The 18,892-nt window shown below is 39.6% G+C and overlaps 3 protein-coding genes and 2 long non-coding RNA genes across 5 annotated transcripts; 4 read left to right on the top strand and 1 right to left on the bottom strand.

Moving 5' to 3' along the window:
- The first annotated feature begins 1,103 nt into the window (after positions 1-1,103).
- Positions 1,104-3,397, top strand: LOC124335031 (protein-serine O-palmitoleoyltransferase porcupine-like). Its single transcript, XM_046789100.1, has 8 exons — positions 1,104-1,267; positions 1,399-1,668; positions 1,745-1,946; positions 2,031-2,097; positions 2,175-2,333; positions 2,391-2,497; positions 2,560-2,777; positions 2,845-3,397. The coding sequence occupies exons 2-8, from the start codon at positions 1,422-1,424 to the stop codon at positions 3,273-3,275; spliced, it is 1,431 nt and encodes a 476-aa protein (XP_046645056.1). The 5' UTR covers positions 1,104-1,267; positions 1,399-1,421; the 3' UTR covers positions 3,276-3,397.
- LOC124336694 (actin, muscle) lies at positions 3,369-4,504 on the top strand. The gene is made up of 4 exons (XM_046790479.1): positions 3,369-3,516; positions 3,590-3,697; positions 3,774-3,901; positions 3,972-4,504. The coding sequence occupies exons 1-4, from the start codon at positions 3,384-3,386 to the stop codon at positions 4,359-4,361; spliced, it is 759 nt and encodes a 252-aa protein (XP_046646435.1). The 5' UTR covers positions 3,369-3,383; the 3' UTR covers positions 4,362-4,504.
- Positions 4,505-6,218: 1,714 nt separating this feature from the next.
- On the top strand, positions 6,219-11,944 carry LOC124337767. The gene is made up of 3 exons (XR_006917518.1): positions 6,219-6,270; positions 6,913-7,208; positions 11,935-11,944. It is a non-coding gene; the product is annotated as an uncharacterized LOC124337767 (long non-coding RNA).
- LOC124337932 lies at positions 8,364-10,156 on the top strand. Its single transcript, XR_006917584.1, has 6 exons — positions 8,364-8,784; positions 8,979-9,124; positions 9,267-9,486; positions 9,583-9,623; positions 9,694-9,864; positions 9,936-10,156. It is a non-coding gene; the product is annotated as an uncharacterized LOC124337932 (long non-coding RNA).
- Positions 11,945-13,197: 1,253 nt separating the features above from the next.
- On the bottom strand, positions 13,198-15,710 carry LOC124335952 (actin, muscle). The gene is made up of 7 exons (XM_046789461.1): positions 15,588-15,710; positions 15,229-15,398; positions 14,419-14,658; positions 14,185-14,323; positions 14,005-14,112; positions 13,801-13,928; positions 13,198-13,730 (listed from the first exon to the last, which is right to left on the bottom strand). Exons 2-7 carry the CDS (start codon positions 15,352-15,354, stop codon positions 13,341-13,343), a joined length of 1,131 nt encoding a protein of 376 aa, XP_046645417.1. The 5' UTR covers positions 15,355-15,398; positions 15,588-15,710; the 3' UTR covers positions 13,198-13,340.
- Positions 15,711-18,892: the final 3,182 nt, after the last annotated feature.

Raw genomic sequence — 18,892 nt, 5'->3', positions numbered from 1 at the left:
GTTTACCTGCATCATTCAATGACTTCAAAGTTGGACCAAAGTCCAATTCGTACTTATCGTTTTTCATCTAATCCATTCAGTCTAGGAAGCGTTTAGTAAGAAGCCTTGTGGTACGTGGATGGATTCTCTCTTCTCAATGACTCTCTCTGATTCTCTCTTATAACTGTATTGCAGTTTCATTGCCTCGTGTCCCGTGAGATGATAACGGTATGTCACTCTTGTCATTTGGTATGTGTAAGGTAGAAAAGAAACTTCTTCTATTGTCTTCTCTCTATTGTATAAAACACAAAGCATTGGTGAGAGAAAAGCAATCGAGTAGGAATCAAATCACAAGAAACAGAAACGCGGTACGAGAAGGGTACGAGACTAGGAGGAAGATCAAATTTCCCGATTGGACTTCTATTCCAGACGAAGCTGTCCCACCCCCGCCATCCGATAAGAAGGCGCTGTTCTTCAGAGAGATAGGAAGAACATATGAAATCGAATAGATATTTTAGTATATTGTACGTTTTTAAATAGCCTTTTAATTTTTTTTTTTATGCGAATTGATCTGACGTTTTAAAGGAGATTTAATCAAAAGTGCTATTACCACACAGTGTCATCGCAGTGCCGTCTCAAAATGGGGATTCCCAGCACTCAAATTACGTACAATTCTACGGATTTTTTTAGTGTGGCCTATCTTGGCATTGCAGTTGTGAAATGGTTTTTTTTAAGAACTAGGTGGTAATAGTTAGTCTACAAGGATACCGTAAAATTGCAATTTATTGTTTAGATTTAAAAAAAGCTTTCAAAATTTGCAAAATTGATCCTAGAGGGTCCAAAGCTCCAAACTAGCGCGCACAGCAAGGTAGGGTGGGAACTGGGAAGCAATGGCTTAGCAATGGTCGGATATTTATATTTTGCAAGCCGATTTTTTCAATATTCCATAGACATGATAGACATATGGAAGCAAAGCAGTAAAATTAAAATGGTACATTTTTTTATTTGATTAAATTTCAGTTCGTTCTACTGAAATTTTAATTGCTTGAAAAAATATATCCATCTAGATTTCGAGTAGTAGTGGCGTAGTGCACCAGTGCACCACCTTACAACCCTGCAAGATCATTTCGAGAGAGATTTTCGTCTGCTAGACATTTCGAATACGTGTGCGTGTGTGTGACTGAGAGCTTGTCATTTGACATTTGGGCGTCAATATATTTTGGGTGAAAAAATCTACGCCCAACACAGAATTCGGCATGCCAACAGTTTGAAAATTTGCTGCCAAAAGGTGTGTATGGTGTAGTAAGTAGTAACCATTATTTTTCTTCTGTTATTTGTCTTAATACTTCACTGTTCTGATTGACGAATCTTTATTTCTCCTCCTATATTTTACGAACGTTTACGACTTTTTCTATGTAGGACAATCTCCGTTGCAATTTGTCATGGCTGATTATGATTATGACATAAGCCAAGATGGAGAAGAGGATTTTTACCCAGATTTTTACCCTGATAATTACGCTCTGAACGAAGATGATAAACTGTCTCCATGGAATGAACAGGAAGGCCTTCCTCCTATGTCTCTATTTCAGCTGTATCATAGCTGCATTTATCCAACAATCAACGATGGATTAAATCATATTTTTAAAGCTGTTGCTTGGTGTATCATATACAGAATAACAACTCAAACAGGTCTAAAAATATTTAAAAATTAATCAATCAATTTAACTTAACTGTTTCATTTGTCTTACCTTTTCCTAATTTTTAGTAAACATTCCCAAGCAGTTATGTCATGTTGTGTCAATTGCCTGTGGATCAATGGTCATGTACCATTTCTTTGGCTACTACTTGTTTTACATGTTAGCCCAAGGAATGATAGCCTACTTATCATTAGTTATCTCATCTAGTGGATCAAAGAATATCAGTGGTTGGATGTGCATGTTTGTGTGCATCACTTTTCTTTTGCTATGGTAAGAAAAGTTTTGAAATGTTTTTGCCTATAGTCTGATTTGATTAAGCTCTTCACACTTTTCCTGGTTGTCATCCTTTATTAGCGAATTGTTTATTGTGGATGCCATGCATTGGCATATGATTCGCGCCGCTCAAATGCTAGTAGCCATGGTATGACGTATTATTTATTAACTATTTCTTTTATTTTCTAATTGCCTTTTATTATTATGTTTAAACTTCATTTGTAGAGGGCTATTTCCATTGGCTTTCAGTTGGATGAAAAAATCTTAGCGAGCTTGCCTAAGCCATTGCCTTACTTTGGGTATCTGTATAATGTTGGAACAGTTTCGTTCGGACCATGGATTCCATTTAAAGATTACATGAACATCGAAGCCAACAATCGATCCGTAACTAAAATCTAGATATTTATTTTATTTATTTCTTAATCATTTTTATCATTACAGTTGTTGAGGTGTTTTATTAATATTCTCCGCGCGTTTATACTATCTCTAATTTTTCTCACAATATCGGCGTGTTTTACGCTCTGGTTGATTCCGACAGGATCATCAAAGTATTACACACAGTTCTCCGTGCTCAATACATTTATTTAATCTAAAGTTGATTTTTTAACAGGTGGTTGCTGGCTTACCGCGATGCCATGTCCTTCCGAAGTAGTCACTATTTCGTGTCATATTTATCAGAACTTACTGCGTTAGCAGCTGGCATAGATACTTCCACAACAGAACGATGGACTGTGACGGTCACTCGACCTTGGCATATCGAGCTTCCACGTTCTCTAGTTGAAGTCGTGATTCATTGGAATGTCCCTATGCACACGTGGCTCAAAACTTGTTAGTTTAAAAATCTTACTTAGTTAAGAGGCAGAGAGATATTATTAATGAAATTTATTCCTTGCAGATGTTTTTCGCGTCGCTCGACCGTACGGAACATTTTTTGCCATCATCGGAACTTACGGCTTGAGTGCTCTACTCCATGGATTGAACTTCCAGTTAGCAGCAGTACTTCTTTCCCTAGGGTTCTATACTTACACCGAGCACGCTACGCGCCAGAAACTTGCTTTGATCTTCAGTGCCTGTATCCAGGCTCGCAAATGTGGTTCAAACTGTGGGCATCAGTGGAAAGAAAATCATTGGGCTGTAAGAGTTTGCAATTTTAGTTTCAGTCTATTAGCCGTTTTTCATTTGGCTTACCTGGGACTTATGTTTGATTCTTCCAAGTTGCAAGAAGAAGGCTATAATTGGTTGCATGCCATTAAAAAATGGAGATGGCTAAATTTTTCAAGCCATTGGATCGTTTTGGGAACATTTGGTTTTAACTATTTAATTTAAGTCTTTTTGTTATTTAAATGTTTTCACAACATTATATTGGAAAATCTTCATCCAAAACTTGGTAATTTGGTGAAATTGTCTGTGCATCACGATTCCTCTCAATAAAGGATGCAATTTCTTTACATCTGTAACTTAATAGTAGTTAATAATGTAAAAAAAAAAATAGCAAGAGTTGCGCGTACAACCGGTATCGTTTTGGACTCTGGTGATGGTGTCTCCCACACCGTCCCCATCTACGAAGGTTTGTCATACGCGAATAAATACCGTATACGATAAGTCGATAACTCAAGTTTGAAATGTTTCTTGATCAATAGGTTACGCCTTGCCCCACGCCATCCTCCGTCTGGATTTGGCTGGACGCGACTTGACTGACTACTTGATGAAGATCTTGACTGAACGCGGTTACAGCTTCACCACCACTGGTAATTTCATTCCTACTCTTTCGTTTTCGACTGCTTCAAAATGAACACTTTTCATTTCTTTGAATGTGACCAACAGCTGAGCGTGAAATCGTCCGTGACATCAAGGAGAAATTGTGCTATGTCGCCCTGGACTTTGAACAGGAAATGGCCACCGCCGCTGCCTCCACCTCCCTGGAGAAATCCTATGAGTTGCCCGATGGACAGGTATGATTGATTCAATCTCCAGAGGATTGCGAAGGCAATTACAACTTTGTTGTTTCTATCTATTTTGCAGGTCATCACCATCGGTAACGAACGTTTCCGCTGCCCCGAGGCCCTCTTCCAGCCCTCATTCTTGGGTATGGAATCTTGCGGCATCCACGAGACCGTCTACAACTCTATCATGAAGTGCGATGTCGACATCCGCAAGGATCTGTACGCCAACACTGTCCTCTCCGGTGGCACCACCATGTACCCCGGTATTGCTGATCGTATGCAAAAGGAAATCACCGCCTTGGCCCCATCCACCATCAAGATCAAGATCATCGCTCCCCCTGAGCGCAAATACTCCGTCTGGATCGGTGGTTCCATCTTGGCCTCTCTGTCCACCTTCCAACAGATGTGGATCTCCAAGCAGGAGTACGACGAATCCGGCCCTGGCATTGTCCACCGCAAGTGCTTCTAAATCATCTTTTTAGCGCTGTACGAGAGAGGACCGACACCTCCATCTCGACCTTATGTAGGCCTAATGCCACGAATTACTGGGCTCTGCTTTTTTACTTCTTGTTGTTCTTGATTTGTTGCTATATTATTATTATTTTGAAATTCGTTATTGTTGACCAAATTTTTACTGTCAACCTAACTTTTTGTTGTTTCAGTTCGAGGATTGTATCTTGGAAGCTATGAAGTTGTGTCAAACCAACATGCAGTTGATTTTTGAATGCAATTTCAGATGATCCCTATTTTTGTGGTTTTTTTACTTTCTTGTGAGAATAGGGTCTTAAAGTTTGAAGGTAGTTTCAATAAGATTTTACAAAAAGACGCGGTAAAGGCTAGTAGCGGTTTTCTGTTACTAGAAATGAGTATAGTTTTTTTTTTAAATTCTACTTAACTTTGGGCGATTATTGACAGAAAGTTTACTAAAGCCATTATTAACTTAAAGCCATTATTAACTTTCAACTTGCGGTCTACTGCAACATAGCGCTCTACAGGTACAGAGTGTTGCAGGTCAGAGTCTGACTGTCTAAATCTGGTCCAAATGTATTTTTACCGCCCACTGCATAGCAAAGCGCCGCAGACGCCGGCCGGCAACGTCAACGGAAAAGTTGTGTATTGGAAAGGCCGCGACGACAAAGTGACTGTCGCCCAGACTTTATTTCTCAAGATATGGTTAACTGTTTGACGGGTGAATACGCGACGTTTGGCCGGATGTATCGAAGCACGTTACTCATTCCTATTGCCTAATGCTAAAATGAAACTAATCGATGCAGAAATTGCCACAGTTACAAACTGATCAATCCTCTGCCATTTTAACGTTTCATTTTATAGCTTTTGCTAGTTTATTGGGTATCGACTCAATTGTCTGATTATCGGCCATGGTTAACCATAGTTGAGAAAGCCGCGCCAACAAATCATTGTCGGAGGTGTAAGGGGTTAGGGGGTAAAACTTGAGAAAATCGAGCAAATAAGGTTGCTCAACCCTTTCCATAGCCCATAGGCTAACACTATCCGCCAATACACAGTAAAAAGGCGGATTTTTTAGCTACACGTATAGAACCTTTCAGCCGCGACTGTATTCTGACGCAATTTTTGTATAACGAAGAAATGTTATTTTCCTTAACTACTATTCGTAAACCTTGCGTAATAGTGACTAGCCCACTAGCCAACAAACAATTCGAGTGTGTCGTACACAAAAGAAAGAATATATCCCCAACCCCACAAATGTTACGCCTTTTTTGCGAGCCGTGTGAGACAAAATCCGCAAGGTTAATACCATTACCACTCAGAGACACAAAACACTTGTTTGTTATTATAACTACAATAAAAGTATATCAAGTACATATTCATGAAACAACAAAAAATGAACTCAAGTAAAATAACGATTGTGTGTTAGAAACTGTTTCTTAATATTTCAATGAACCTATTGGTTTAATGTAAATCGCACTTTTGTGTTGTTGACGCTGTTAGCTACGTTTTTCAGGTAATACAGTATTTAAAGAGTCGTTGCGATTCCTTCTGATTTACGAGTGTTTAAGATCGGTTTTCGTCCTATAATCTTTAAAGACAAGCGTGCAGTAATATGCGGGTGTTATTTGACTGGAATTGCTGTCTAGCAGAACCTATCATACTACAAGTCGTATTACAAGACACTGTCTTAAAGGATGTAGGACAAAATTTTTGAAAGTGTTTCCTGTGGAAACACATCTTGAAAAAATAATTAAATAGTCATACATACGAGTTTAATCAAGTAATGGCAGACTGATGTCAGAGATTAATTGTCATGTTTTACTGACCCACCTGTGGCCTCTGACCTCGTTGGTTGCTGTAGTCATTGCTGGGTATTTTCTTACGGGAAATTTCTGATCATAGACATGGTAATTCCATTTTTTGTTCTTTAATTTTCTAAAATGTAATTTTTTGTGTGGTTCATTACGTGTAACATTGCCTTTAATTCATGATTGGCAATTGCATGTGGCCTGCTGTACATTTCCACAATGTCGTCTCTTGCTGTATGTTGCACGTTTCGTTCCATGCAGAACAGTAAAACGTAACTATGTTGCTCAACTTTTTAATTCAAGACTTTGTTTCTGAATTGAAATTTTGTGACTTTGTTTCAAATAGTAATTGAGTTTGATTATTCTAACAACTGTCGAGTAGTAAAGTCTGAGCTTCATTCTGTCTTGTTTTGCAAATTGTTTCAATTTCCAGTCGAGTGATTCAAGAGCTTTTGCAGACGCGGAGTTAACTTGTTAGAAAATTCGAGTGGGTTAGCATTTGCCTAAATTTTAGTCTACGTCAAAAGTATGTGTGCTACACTTGTATTTTTTGTTATCAATCGGGTTAGACATTGAATTCTGGATTTATGACATTTTACAACAACTTGATGTTTCACAATAAGAGCTTTTGTGAAAAGATCTCAGTTTGTAAAGGATTGTATTTTTTTATTTATAAAAAAGAAGTTTTCCCTTTTTGTATTTGAAAATGTAATTGGTTCATTGTTTTCCTTTGATTTATAGGATTCCTTGGTTAGTTTGATGTTTGAGCTGCTAATGGTGTTGATGCAGTGTTCATGGTGTGAGAAATGGTTTTGCAGTCAATTTCCAGTCAGGATGTCTTGAAATGGAGCTTGTGCAGACATTCAGTTCAACATCATACTTCAATGTGTTATTTGCCTGTGTTGGTGACGTTGTTGTTGCAGTGTTGGGCTGTTGTGCAAAATAGTCGATGCTGCCTGGTGGCTGTCGGGCATGTTTTATCGGCTGCATTTTGTCGATGCGTCGTCTCGTCTCTTGCCACCTGTACACACGCTAAGGTAATGCTTCATCAAGCTTGATAGCATGGTCATGCTATCAAGCCGTAATGTTATGTGGGGGTTGGGGGGGATAAGGGGGAGTTATATTTTCATTGAGAGTTTGATACGACAGTGCGTCATATCTTGCCGAGTTCAATCGAATGTTAGAAATATTTCGTAACACGTAAGTGATCTATTTTATTCGTTGGTTTTAAGTAACTATTTCTGACGGCTGTTCTGATGGCACATGATCGTTGTCATGAAGAAAACGATTTAGTGAATGAAAGAATTTTCAAGATAATTTGTTTTTCATACAACATGTCCGTAAAACGTGTCATGGAGTAGTGTAGATGTTGGGTGAGAATGGAACGTGTTTAATCATCATCAAGCAGGTACAATACCGCAAGGCTAAGAAGCGAGGGTGAGAAATAAATCGTATAGAGATAGAGAAGTCCAGAGACACCAGTAAACTGAGCATCACCGACAAGGCATCAACTTCAGTGCACTACCTGTACCAAGAACCTTCTTCATCGTATTCCTATAGTTCGCAACCATGGGTAAATATTCCGTTTCTCTACAAGAATATTTATTTACTGTGGGTAAATACGCTCGTTACTATTGTATATAAACGTTTAACTATGTTAATTGTCTAGTTAACTATGGCGACATGCCGAAAATAACGAGCCGCCATAAGCCCATATCTGACACAACAAACAACATTCTTTCACGCCATCTATTTGACACGTCCAAAACTCACTATCTAAAGGACTGGCCTTAGATAGTCAAAATAGTCATAAAAGTAATCAAAAAGACCATTTACCTTTGCTTAAATTAGCATGGAGTGTTTAGAATTCTACAGAGAACACAGCTCACTTGCTAGTTTCTTGCAAATTTTCCGGAAGTATACCGGAAGTAAGCGATAGCTCCTTAACAATTGAGCTGTCGTCAAAATAAACTAAATATTCGTGATCTACGTGAAATTTGGGGTCGATTAGGTGTGATTAAAACGAAATCTAAATTTTGGCCAAAATCGAGATTTTTCATGAATGTTCAGGAAAATTCTCAAAACCGGAAGTACGCGTAAGTAAAAAATAAGACATGAACTTTACCAAAAATTTGACGAGGATCACGAATATGTGGTTCTTTTGTACGTCAGATGAATATTTATTGAACTACTGACTGAAAAGAGAAAACCAGAAGTAGAAAAAAAAAACACATTATTAAAAATCTAACAAGTGAGCTTTGTTGTCGAAACAGAAACTGACAGCTACCACCCAAAATTTTCTTGAAGTAGAATCGATAAAATTTTTCAGAGATGTGCAAGATAAGCGTAACTAAACTGATTCTGACAGGTAAAAAATTATCAAAGGCTATGCCGTCTAGCGCCAGAAAAAAGAAACGTTTAACAGTAACATGAAAAAATGTCCGCTCTAGCTCGTTGATACCATGTTTGACACTCAATTGAAAGAACTAACAAACAAAGGTTTTGATACTCACATAATATTCTCCCCTTCAAATTTGTATCTCGTCTTCACCCAAAAATGAAAAATCCACCACCGCAGCATCACAGCACATCACAACAGACGAAATCCTCAAGGTGATAATGTTCTAGCCTTCTATAATGAGGAGAACAGGACAGCATGACATTCGCTTTTGTGTCTCATCTGTTTGTGATTCCAGATTGTTGACGAAATATCGTCTTCTGCTACCTCTACGTATCACCCTTATAGCTTTATTCCTGTCATTCTGCACTGAGCCTTACCTGTGATAAATCTTACTTTTTTTCCGTAGGTTGCGATGGTCATTGATGAATTGGAGAGCAGCATAGGAATGTGACAGCTTTGTCTGGGTCTGGGCTGAATGCCCTACTAGGTAGAATCCTCTTGGGAAACTTCGTACTTCCAAAAATCAAAACAAATTTAGATTAGGATTTTGAGGTAAGTTGAACCGTTTTTAATTAATAACATTTATAACAACATTTAGCTATTGGTTCTAATTGCATTCTTGTACACTGTAAATTTAAATTTGTTGATTAATTTCCCTGCAATAATGCAATATATTTTATTATTTTATGTTCAGGTGGGAGATCCATTTGCTTGTCTATCAAATAATTTGAGATCACAACAAAGTCTGAGCTTCATTGCTGTCATGCAGATGGTTTCATGCAGCCACCCGGTGAAAAGGGAGTTCAAGTTGAGCTGCAGCTGCTGCAAGCAGTCTGTAGCGGTGATGTCATCCTGAAGTGTTCTCAATGTGTCAGTCTAGGCTGAAGCTAATTAAAGTGTGCTGTTCAAGTCTTGTGAGTGTTAAAAGTACTAATTTGCACTCAAGTTGATCTATATATTCAAGAGACTATGTGGAGTGTGTACTAATACCTGTTTAATTAATCTTTTAGATCACAGACATCAAGCACATTGATAACAAATTATGAAGAGGGTGAGATGTCAAGCACATTAACAACAAATTATAAAAAATTGATGACTTTCTTTTTTTTATATATTTGCAGGGTCTAAACTACATGTTTCTAAATTTGCATACCAGACTTTATGAAAAGTCATGTCGTTTGAAGAAGAAGGACGATGACTACACAGTCGACAAGGTCCCTTGTTTGAAAACCCGTTGGCTGCTACCTGTGAATCTTCCTTTTTACTTCCTTTAACGGGCCCTCTTAATTGAGGTATTACTTTCTGTCGCTAAAATCTTATTGAAATTTATTGTCATCCAAATAAATTTTCATTCTGCTTACAGGGTAACTCTTTGCTACTGATCTTCCACTGGACCCGACTTCATCCATTGATGAAAGCTGACGAGAGAATGCTGTAATTCAAGACTGATAAATTGTGTAGTTGTTAGATTACATTGCAAGTGCATTTCTGGGCTCCCTTCTTTTCTGTGGCCCCGTTTCCCTATCTAACCACTAACCAACGCCCGCCGGTGGTCACTCACCCGCTGTGAAACCAGGAGGAGGGGAGGGCTCTGGTCGAACGGGGACTTGGAAGGCGCATGATCTGAGGGTCATGAGTCTAACCCGGAAGCCTAGTATGACTAATCGCTCCCCAGAAAAAACTTGCCTCGCACTCTTCTCTCCTCTTCCATTTCCAGGTAATCTCCCTGGATCTACGCCGACACTGCATGTGCGAGTTTTAGCAAGCAATCCGCCACCCAATTTGACAAAAAGTAATAGTTTGTTTTCACGGAAATTGCATCAGACGGTTGAAAAATTTCTAGTTACAAAATCTCATGTAGAAATTAGCATCTAGTCTACTGGTGCAAATTCCGATTCGTTAAGGTTGATTAATTTAGGTGATGTGTTAAAAGCTATTGTGGGTCGCTAAACAATTGAACTAATTCGCTTTTTCAGAATATTTTGAAGAGAGATCACAAGAAAATCTACAAACAACGAAGTGATCTAAAACCAAAATATTCAGAAAAAGTGGATTAGTTCAATTTTTTAGCTACCCTCAATAGCTTTTAACACATCACCTAAATTAATCAACCTTAAAGAATCGGAATTTGCACCAGTAGACTAGATGCTAATTTCTACATAAGATTTTTGAACTAGAAATTTTTTAACCGTCTGACGCAATTTCCGTGAAAAAAACTTATCACTTTTTGTCAAATTGGGTGGTGGATTCGCTTTCTAAAAACCCTCGTATAAAATAAATTGTCTTGAACCGGACGCTCTGTTTAATGCATTTTTTTTTGTCATTTGTTACATGTGAAATATAGTAAACACAATTTATATAGATTGTCATTTTAATTATTTGTGTTGGAGATTGTGGGGTTTTAGGAATGGATATGTGTAGATGTGGGATTTGATGTTGGTGCTTATGGGGTTTGAGAAATGGATGTGGAAGTGGGGAAGGTATAGGTTGACAGAAAGGTATATTGTATCAACAGATTTATCACCAAGTACTGTACATTCATTAAAAATATACCTCACTTCTTTTAGTAAATCATAACCAAATACCCCGCCACAACTTCCTCCTCATTCCCCCATCCTTCACATGTTTATTCTTTGTTTGACATAAACCTCCCTGTGTTACTATTTTTATTTGTTCCTTCTCAATATCTAAAGGTAAACTGCAAAGACACAAATAGCAATTAAACACAATATTGGATGTCACTTCTGTAGCACGAAACCAGCACCTTGGATGCAGAAGGAATAGAAACTTTATGCAGATATCTTTCACCACCATAGGCTGCAACAACATGCCACATTGGACTGCAACACCACTGCTACGTAAACATGAACCTCTGACCAAAGTAAAATTAATCTTCAGCATCACTGGAAATGCAATATGAAATTTTAAAAAATATGCTACATATAATTTCAAATATCCAACCCAAATATTACATGGCAACATTATCTTATAACTAAAGGATACTCTACAGTGGAACAAATAAACAAAACTTCTTTCAGAATCTGCCTTTCTTGCATACAACAAACTCCCCTTTAAATAATCCATAACAGAACACAACCCTGAAGGAAATAGCTGTTGACTTGACAAAATCCCAAAATGTTAAAACTAGCCAATGAATGCAAAGCTTAATCACATTTTAATTGTAAAATCTCTAACTGGATAAGATTGTCACCTTCAAATAGTGTATGTGTCCATGATGTTCACAGCAAAGCAGCCTGCACGATTTAATGGAAGCCCTAGATTGGATGGCTTAAGTTCCTTTTATTAAGAGGTGCCTGCAATCAAACATTACAAATGTTATGATCCACATATATTTCAATCAGTTTAATTGTTAAATTTACCATTGTAAAAGCAGAATGTTACTCAGCTTCGGCTCAGCTGATTTTTGGAAGTACAAAGTTTCCCAAGAGGATTCTACCTAGTAGGGCATTTAGCCCAGACCCAGACAAAGCTGTCACATTCCTATGCTGCTCTCCAATCATCAATGGCCAACACAACCTACAGAAAAAAAGTAAGATTTATCACAGGTAAGGCTCAGTACAGAATGACAGGAATAAAGCTGTAAGGGTGATACATAAAGGTAGCAGAAGACGATATTTCGTCAACAATCTGGAATCACAAACAGATGAGACACAAAAGCGAATGGCATGCTGCCTTCTCCTCATTGATTGTAGAAGGCTAGAAGCATTATCACCTTGAGGATTTCGTCTGTTGTGATGTGCTGTGATGTTGCGGTGGTGGATTTTTCATTTTTGGGTGAAGACGAGATACAAATTTGAAGGGGAGAATATTATGTGAGTATCAAAGCCTTTGTTTGATTGTTTGTTGGTTCTTTCAATTGAGTGTCAACCATGGTGTCAACGAGCTAGAGCTGACATTTTTTTCATGTTACTGTTAAACGTTTCGTTTTTCTCGACAACAAAAGACAGACTGTTTCGTCAGCCTTTGAGGAATTTGACTGTATATGATGATGACCCATCCCCCTACATTACCAACACACGAGAGCTGAATAGTTCTTCAATCCCTAAACACACTGAAATATTTAGCCACCTAGTGACAGCCCTTAGCAACCATAAACGACTAGAGTCGGCCGGAAAAAAAAAAGAAAACAAAAGAAAAAACCTTTCATCTCCGTAAAAATAAAATACATTTGGACCAGATTTAGACAGTCAGACTCTGACCTGCAACACTCTGTACCTGTAGAGCGCTATGTTGCAGTAGACGGTAGACCGCAAGTTGAAAGTTAATAATGGCTTTAAGTTAATAATGGCTTTAGTAAACTTTCTGTCAATAATCGCCCAAAGTTAAGTAGAATTTAAAAAAAAACTATACTCATTTCTAGTAACAGAAAACCGCTACTAGCCTTTACCGCGTCTTTTTGTAAAATCTTATTGAAACTACCTTCAAACTTTAAGACCCTATTCTCACAAGAAAGTAAAAAAACCACAAAAATAGGGATCATCTGAAATTGCATTCAAAAATCAACTGCATGTTGGTTTGACACAACTTCATAGCTTCCAAGATACAATCCTCGAACTGAAACAACAAAAAGTTAGGTTGACAGTAAAAATTTGGTCAACAATAACGAATTTCAAAATAATAATAATATAGCAACAAATCAAGAACAACAAGAAGTAAAAAAGCAGAGCCCAGTAATTCGTGGCATTAGGCCTACATAAGGTCGAGATGGAGGTGTCGGTCCTCTCTCGTACAGCGCTAAAAAGATGATTTAGAAGCACTTGCGGTGGACAATGCCAGGGCCGGATTCGTCGTACTCCTGCTTGGAGATCCACATCTGTTGGAAGGTGGACAGAGAGGCCAAGATGGAACCACCGATCCAGACGGAGTATTTGCGCTCAGGGGGAGCGATGATCTTGATCTTGATGGTGGATGGGGCCAAGGCGGTGATTTCCTTTTGCATACGATCAGCAATACCGGGGTACATGGTGGTGCCACCGGAGAGGACAGTGTTGGCGTACAGATCCTTGCGGATGTCGACATCGCACTTCATGATAGAGTTGTAGACGGTCTCGTGGATGCCGCAAGATTCCATACCCAAGAATGAGGGCTGGAAGAGGGCCTCGGGGCAGCGGAAACGTTCGTTACCGATGGTGATGACCTGCAAAATAGATAGAAACAACAAAGTTGTAATTGCCTTCGCAATCCTCTGGAGATTGAATCAATCATACCTGTCCATCGGGCAACTCATAGGATTTCTCCAGGGAGGTGGAGGCAGCGGCGGTGGCCATTTCCTGTTCAAAGTCCAGGGCGACATAGCACAATTTCTCCTTGATGTCACGGACGATTTCACGCTCAGCTGTTGGTCACATTCAAAGAAATGAAAAGTGTTCATTTTGAAGCAGTCGAAAACGAAAGAGTAGGAGTGAAATTACCAGTGGTGGTGAAGCTGTAACCGCGTTCAGTCAAGATCTTCATCAAGTAGTCAGTCAAGTCGCGTCCAGCCAAATCCAGACGGAGGATGGCGTGGGGCAAAGCGTAACCTATTGATCAAGAAACATTCAAACTTGAGTTATCGACTTATCGTATACGGTATTTATTCGCGAATGACAAACCTTCGTAGATGGGGACGGTGTGGGAGACACCATCACCAGAGTCCAAAACGATACCGGTGGTACGACCGGAAGCGTAGAGGGAGAGAACGGCCTGGATGGCGACGTACATGGCCGGGCAGTTGAAGGTCTCAAACATGATCTGCCAATCGGGTGAAATTTAAAAAAAAAAAAAATGAATCAAAATGTTTAGTTTGATGTCGTGGGCAAAATAGTTTACTTTCGAAAATGTCTCACCTGGGTCATCTTCTCGCGGTTAGCCTTGGGGTTGAGAGGAGCTTCAGTCAAGAGGATGGGGTGTTCCTCTGGGGCAACGCGCAACTCGTTGTAGAAGGTGTGGTGCCAGATCTTCTCCATGTCATCCCAGTTGGTGATGATTCCGTGCTCAATAGGGTATTTCAAAGTCAAAATACCACGTTTGGACTGAGCCTCGTCACCGACGTACGAGTCTTTCTGGCCCATACCCACCATGACACCCTATTATGGTATTCAAAAAAGAAAAAAGAAAGTGGGTAAGTCTTGGTCTTGTCCGGTCCGGCAGCCATTCCGTTGTCCGGCGATTCAATTCTCTTGCGTCACGTCTAAAAGGAACGCAAGTGATATGGCAAGGACGAGTAGAGGCGCGGATGCCAACAGGGAGGGAAGCGCTAGACGGGCGGCATTGAGATTGGGGAGCCAGTTGGATCAGGTGGCCAAAGCCGAAGAGATCTTGAGCTATTTTAGCACCAAGACCTACTTCTGTCACAGCTAATTTTAGCCGGCACCCACCAGCGCGTCTCATCCCGCCGACCCCCTCCCACCTCCAACCCTTATCGTCTTTTAAGGAAGTGCCAGAATGTCTTGATTTTCGAATATTTCAAATTTACCCATTTCCAAAAATTTCGACTTTTTCCAAGAAAAATTGCGACCATTATCAAAGTTCGGACTTTAATTAATTCAAAAAATTCAAGTCTTACATTTTTCTGTGATTTTACTAGAAAGTTGGCGATTGGCAATTCAGGAAGTTCCGGTAGTTACTTTCTTTTTTTATTAGAAAAATGATTATACCTGATGGCGAGGGCGGCCTACGATGGAGGGGAAGACGGCGCGGGGAGCGTCATCTCCGGCGAATCCGGCCTTGCACATACCGGATCCGTTGTCAACGACCAAAGCGGCAACATCATCGTCACACATGTTGATGAATTTGAAATTTCGTTTGACGAGGTAATGGGAAAAAACTGCAAAAGAACAAAACAAAAAAGAGCAAAACAAATTATAGTCACTTATAGAAATCGAGCGCTAAAATCCTAGTCGATTTGACCGATGTCGTTTTCAACTTAAATCCAAGCTTAAATCACAAGTTTTCACAAGTTGCAAATTAGCAACGAAATGCAATACAGATACAGAAGGGGCAAGAAATCTCTTACCAGGTACGTTTGCTCTGTGGAGCTATCCGACTGGGGACGATCTGGTGTACTGACAACTCGGAACTGGCCGTCTTATAAAGGGCTCGGGAGGGCTACCCATTGGCTTATTCCAGACGTCTGACTGGAACACGGAGAAGGTGGTGAAAATGAGACTGAGTGGGAGTGGGAGGAGGGGGGGGGGTGATTCAAGACGAAAATATCTTTCGCTTCTGCCGAGATCCCGCGTCTTTTACTCTATACTCACAGACGAAGACCAAACATGGCCTTTAACGTACTCTTCGTTCGGAACCCATTCCCACTCCATATATTGAGCTTTCAATTCTCCAAACTCCTGATCTACCGAAGACAAAATCTGTTTCGAAGTTACTCAAAATTCGTCTAGGAATTTGTCGATGATCAAAATAGCGATTGATTCAGTCAAATTGATCTTCAAAACTTTCAAAGAAGTTTAGTCGCATCACAATTTGAATTAGTACCTCGAAACTTTCAGATTTTACTAAATTGTGCGCATTTATTTTTACTTCTAATGTTAAAATCTAATGAGTTTGCGAGCAAATAGTGACAAAAAGAAAATATTATGACTCGAAGCCAATTAGGTCAATTCGTGAAAAGAACTAGGTCGGCCATTTAAGGGTCGACCGTGCGGAAAATTCGCAAGTTGCGAAAAATTACTTTTAGTTGCGAAAATAAATTTTTACTTGACAATGCTCCGCTAAAATTCGGGATCAACCCTTCAGAAATGTTAAAATTTGACTAAATGTGCAGTCGATCAAATAAGAATAATAAACCAACCAACGAATTGTCGGCGCCGTGACCATAAATGGAGAGGGGCGCCGTTTGGGATTCCATTGCGGCTTGCTGGGTCGGTAGGGATTACTAATCTGACGTACGATCTGACGTGTCACACATACGAGCCAATTTGTTCGCCGTATTTCTTCATTTCTCCATAAATTTGAATATGAATGTTGTTGTGAATGTAGTGAAATTCGGCAATTTCCAATGATGCAAAATGTTGCAAAGTAATCAGTTCCTTCCCATGCAAACAAATTTTTCCTTTGAGATCAATTGCCGATCCTGGACAGTAAATGAGTTGATGTTATTTTACGAAAGTCAAAATACCTTTCAAATGAATCAGTCACTTGTCGTTGCGAAATAAAAAATACTCTCTGTAAATAAAAAAAAATTGCAATTTAAAAGAAAAAGGCGGTTCTTAGTACCGAAACAAGATGGCGTTCGTAGTCTCACGAATAAATGTAACGCTCCAAATTTCCTTTAGATGGCGTTTGCAGCCGCACCAGGGCAAAAAAGTGAAATAAATTCGAACGACCCGGACGTCGGGATTTCGGCGTCGTTACACCTGAAAAATGTGCGGGTCCTATAACAACTGACTGAAATGAATCCAACAATTATAGAAAAATGTAATTAGTGGGAAAATAATTGCACGCAGCAGTCTAATCAAAATTCGTGAGATTAGAACTTGACCGAGCATATGGCAATATAACAAACCTGTAAAGCCTTTTTGTCGTACGTTCCAGTTCATCAAAGAACTCGTTTGATAATCTTGAACGAAAGTCTCCTATTAAGACGAAAAGAGAGAGAGAGAGAAAGAAAGAAAAAAAAAATGAGTTTCGCACCGTTTTCTTGTCCTCGATTTTCTGTGTTGCCACAAGAATAAAAGAAGAAAAACATAAAAAAAAAACCTTGTCTTCACGACTTTGCGGTCAAGTTGTTGGTCCCCCTAAAAAAAAAAAAAAAAAAAAAAAAAAAACTTGATTTCATAATCATCTGCTTCTTCTTTTTTTTTTTCACGATGATTCCACCCAAAAGTTGTGCGCCAGTTTAGGCTTAATTTCTTTCTTTTTTTCTTCTCCTTCTTCTTCAACTACTTGTCCTTTATTTCTTATCTTTTCTTCGTTCCCAAAAGAGGATAAGACGCCGTCGGCATTTTTCTTTGTTAAATGAGAAAAAAAAAGGGTGAATGGAACTTTCAAATTGTATCGACAGTGCTTGATGGTTCGGGCTTCACGCATCAACGCATGAGATAGTAGTTGACTTGTTAGGTGCCCAGGCGCATTGCACGCACACTTAGTTTGAGAGCAACTAAAAAAATAAAATAAAATAAGAAGAAGAAAGAAAACGAGTCCGAGCAAAAGGAATCCCCCCCGCCCGGCAATTATTTGTTTCTAACCGACACATACCGCAGCATTTTTGGTCGGTTGGTGTTGTTTTATGGAAAGGAAATTAGTAGTAGCGGCCTTCGCTTCTTCTCTCCAACTGGTTTTCTCTCTCTTTTTTCCAGTCTCGGCATCCTAGTTGGCCATCCAAGTATAAGCTAATACCGCAATTTCCGCCATCGCCCCCATCGGAAAAAGATTAATATATGCCACAGACATATCTTTATTTTTATGATTACCTTTGGCTGAGAAGAGAGCTCCGGCTTGCTGGCCCCGACTGACTTCAATAGTTGTCAATGCAACGTCGTCCGTCAAAATCGGACATCGCCGGGGTAGTAGTAGTAGTAGCGGCAGCAGCAGTACGTGGCGATGGAAAGCTACACCGCAATTAACCGGTTGGCCAAAAATCGTTTTCCTATCCACGTGAAATTATGAGTTTTTGGCTCGGAGCTTCACTGTCAGATCGGCGCTGCACTTGCGAAGAAGGGCGAAAGAAGAAGAGCAACGGAATCATCGCTCACGTTAATGTGAGATTGCGCCCGTGTTTCTCTTTACAGCCAGTCATTAGAGCTTCTCGTTCCTGCACTTCGGGCGTTCTCCTTTTGCGGCAGACCTAAACTGGTGAGGTGAAGTCGAAAAGAAGAAGAAGAGCAGAGCAGAGCAGAGCAGACAACTCCTTATTTTCGCTTCGTGTCGATGATAATGATAATAATAATAATAATAATAATAACAAAGTGAAACTGTCACGGTTACAGTGGCATCAACGAGCAGCGAGCGGTGAAGAGCGTCGCCCGTCTGCTGCCAGTTTATATTATGAAATGACGATGCTCCCAAATCGCTCGAGCGTCACAGTCGTCATTACCGACGTCTCGCAAGGTGGACACACCGGTGGATCGAAGAAAAACGCAACAAACATGGATCTGAATGGACTGGTTTTGAAAGAGAAAAAAAAAACACACCAAAAAATGAGGAATAAATAAAGTTGAGTTCATTAATAAAGGCAGAGATATAAAATTACCAACCGGCGATAGATGTCGACGCTCTAACCGCCGCCGCGCATGATGTCTCGATTCCAAAATACATTTTTTTTTTACCGGTTTGCTGGGGAGTTGCGAGACGGACGCGAAGACG

The sequence above is a fragment of the Daphnia pulicaria genome, chromosome 1 (genome assembly GCF_021234035.1).
Source record: "Daphnia pulicaria isolate SC F1-1A chromosome 1, SC_F0-13Bv2, whole genome shotgun sequence".
Taxonomy (NCBI): Eukaryota; Metazoa; Arthropoda; class Branchiopoda; order Diplostraca; family Daphniidae; genus Daphnia; species Daphnia pulicaria.
Note: the sequence above shows the minus strand (reverse complement) of the source record. Positions and strands in the feature narration are given on the sequence as shown.

Excerpts from the sequence above, each read along its gene's own strand:
- LOC124335031 (XM_046789100.1), top strand. The coding sequence starts at position 1,422 with ATGGCTGATTATGATTATGACATAAGCCAAGATGGAGAAGAGGATTTT. Across the intron at positions 1,947-2,030 it reads ATCACTTTTCTTTTGCTATG|CGAATTGTTTATTGTGGATG; the intron begins GTAAGAAAAGTT and ends ATCCTTTATTAG. Across the intron at positions 2,098-2,174 it reads CTCAAATGCTAGTAGCCATG|AGGGCTATTTCCATTGGCTT; the intron begins GTATGACGTATT and ends CTTCATTTGTAG.
- LOC124336694 (XM_046790479.1), top strand. The coding sequence starts at position 3,384 with ATGCAATTTCTTTACATCTGTAACTTAATAGTAGTTAATAATGTAAAA. Across the intron at positions 3,698-3,773 it reads TTACAGCTTCACCACCACTG|CTGAGCGTGAAATCGTCCGT; the intron begins GTAATTTCATTC and ends TGTGACCAACAG. Across the intron at positions 3,902-3,971 it reads ATGAGTTGCCCGATGGACAG|GTCATCACCATCGGTAACGA; the intron begins GTATGATTGATT and ends TCTATTTTGCAG.
- LOC124335952 (XM_046789461.1), bottom strand. The coding sequence starts at position 15,354 with ATGTGTGACGATGATGTTGCCGCTTTGGTCGTTGACAACGGATCCGGT. Across the intron at positions 13,929-14,004 it reads TTACAGCTTCACCACCACTG|CTGAGCGTGAAATCGTCCGT; the intron begins GTAATTTCACTC and ends TGTGACCAACAG. Across the intron at positions 13,731-13,800 it reads ATGAGTTGCCCGATGGACAG|GTCATCACCATCGGTAACGA; the intron begins GTATGATTGATT and ends TCTATTTTGCAG.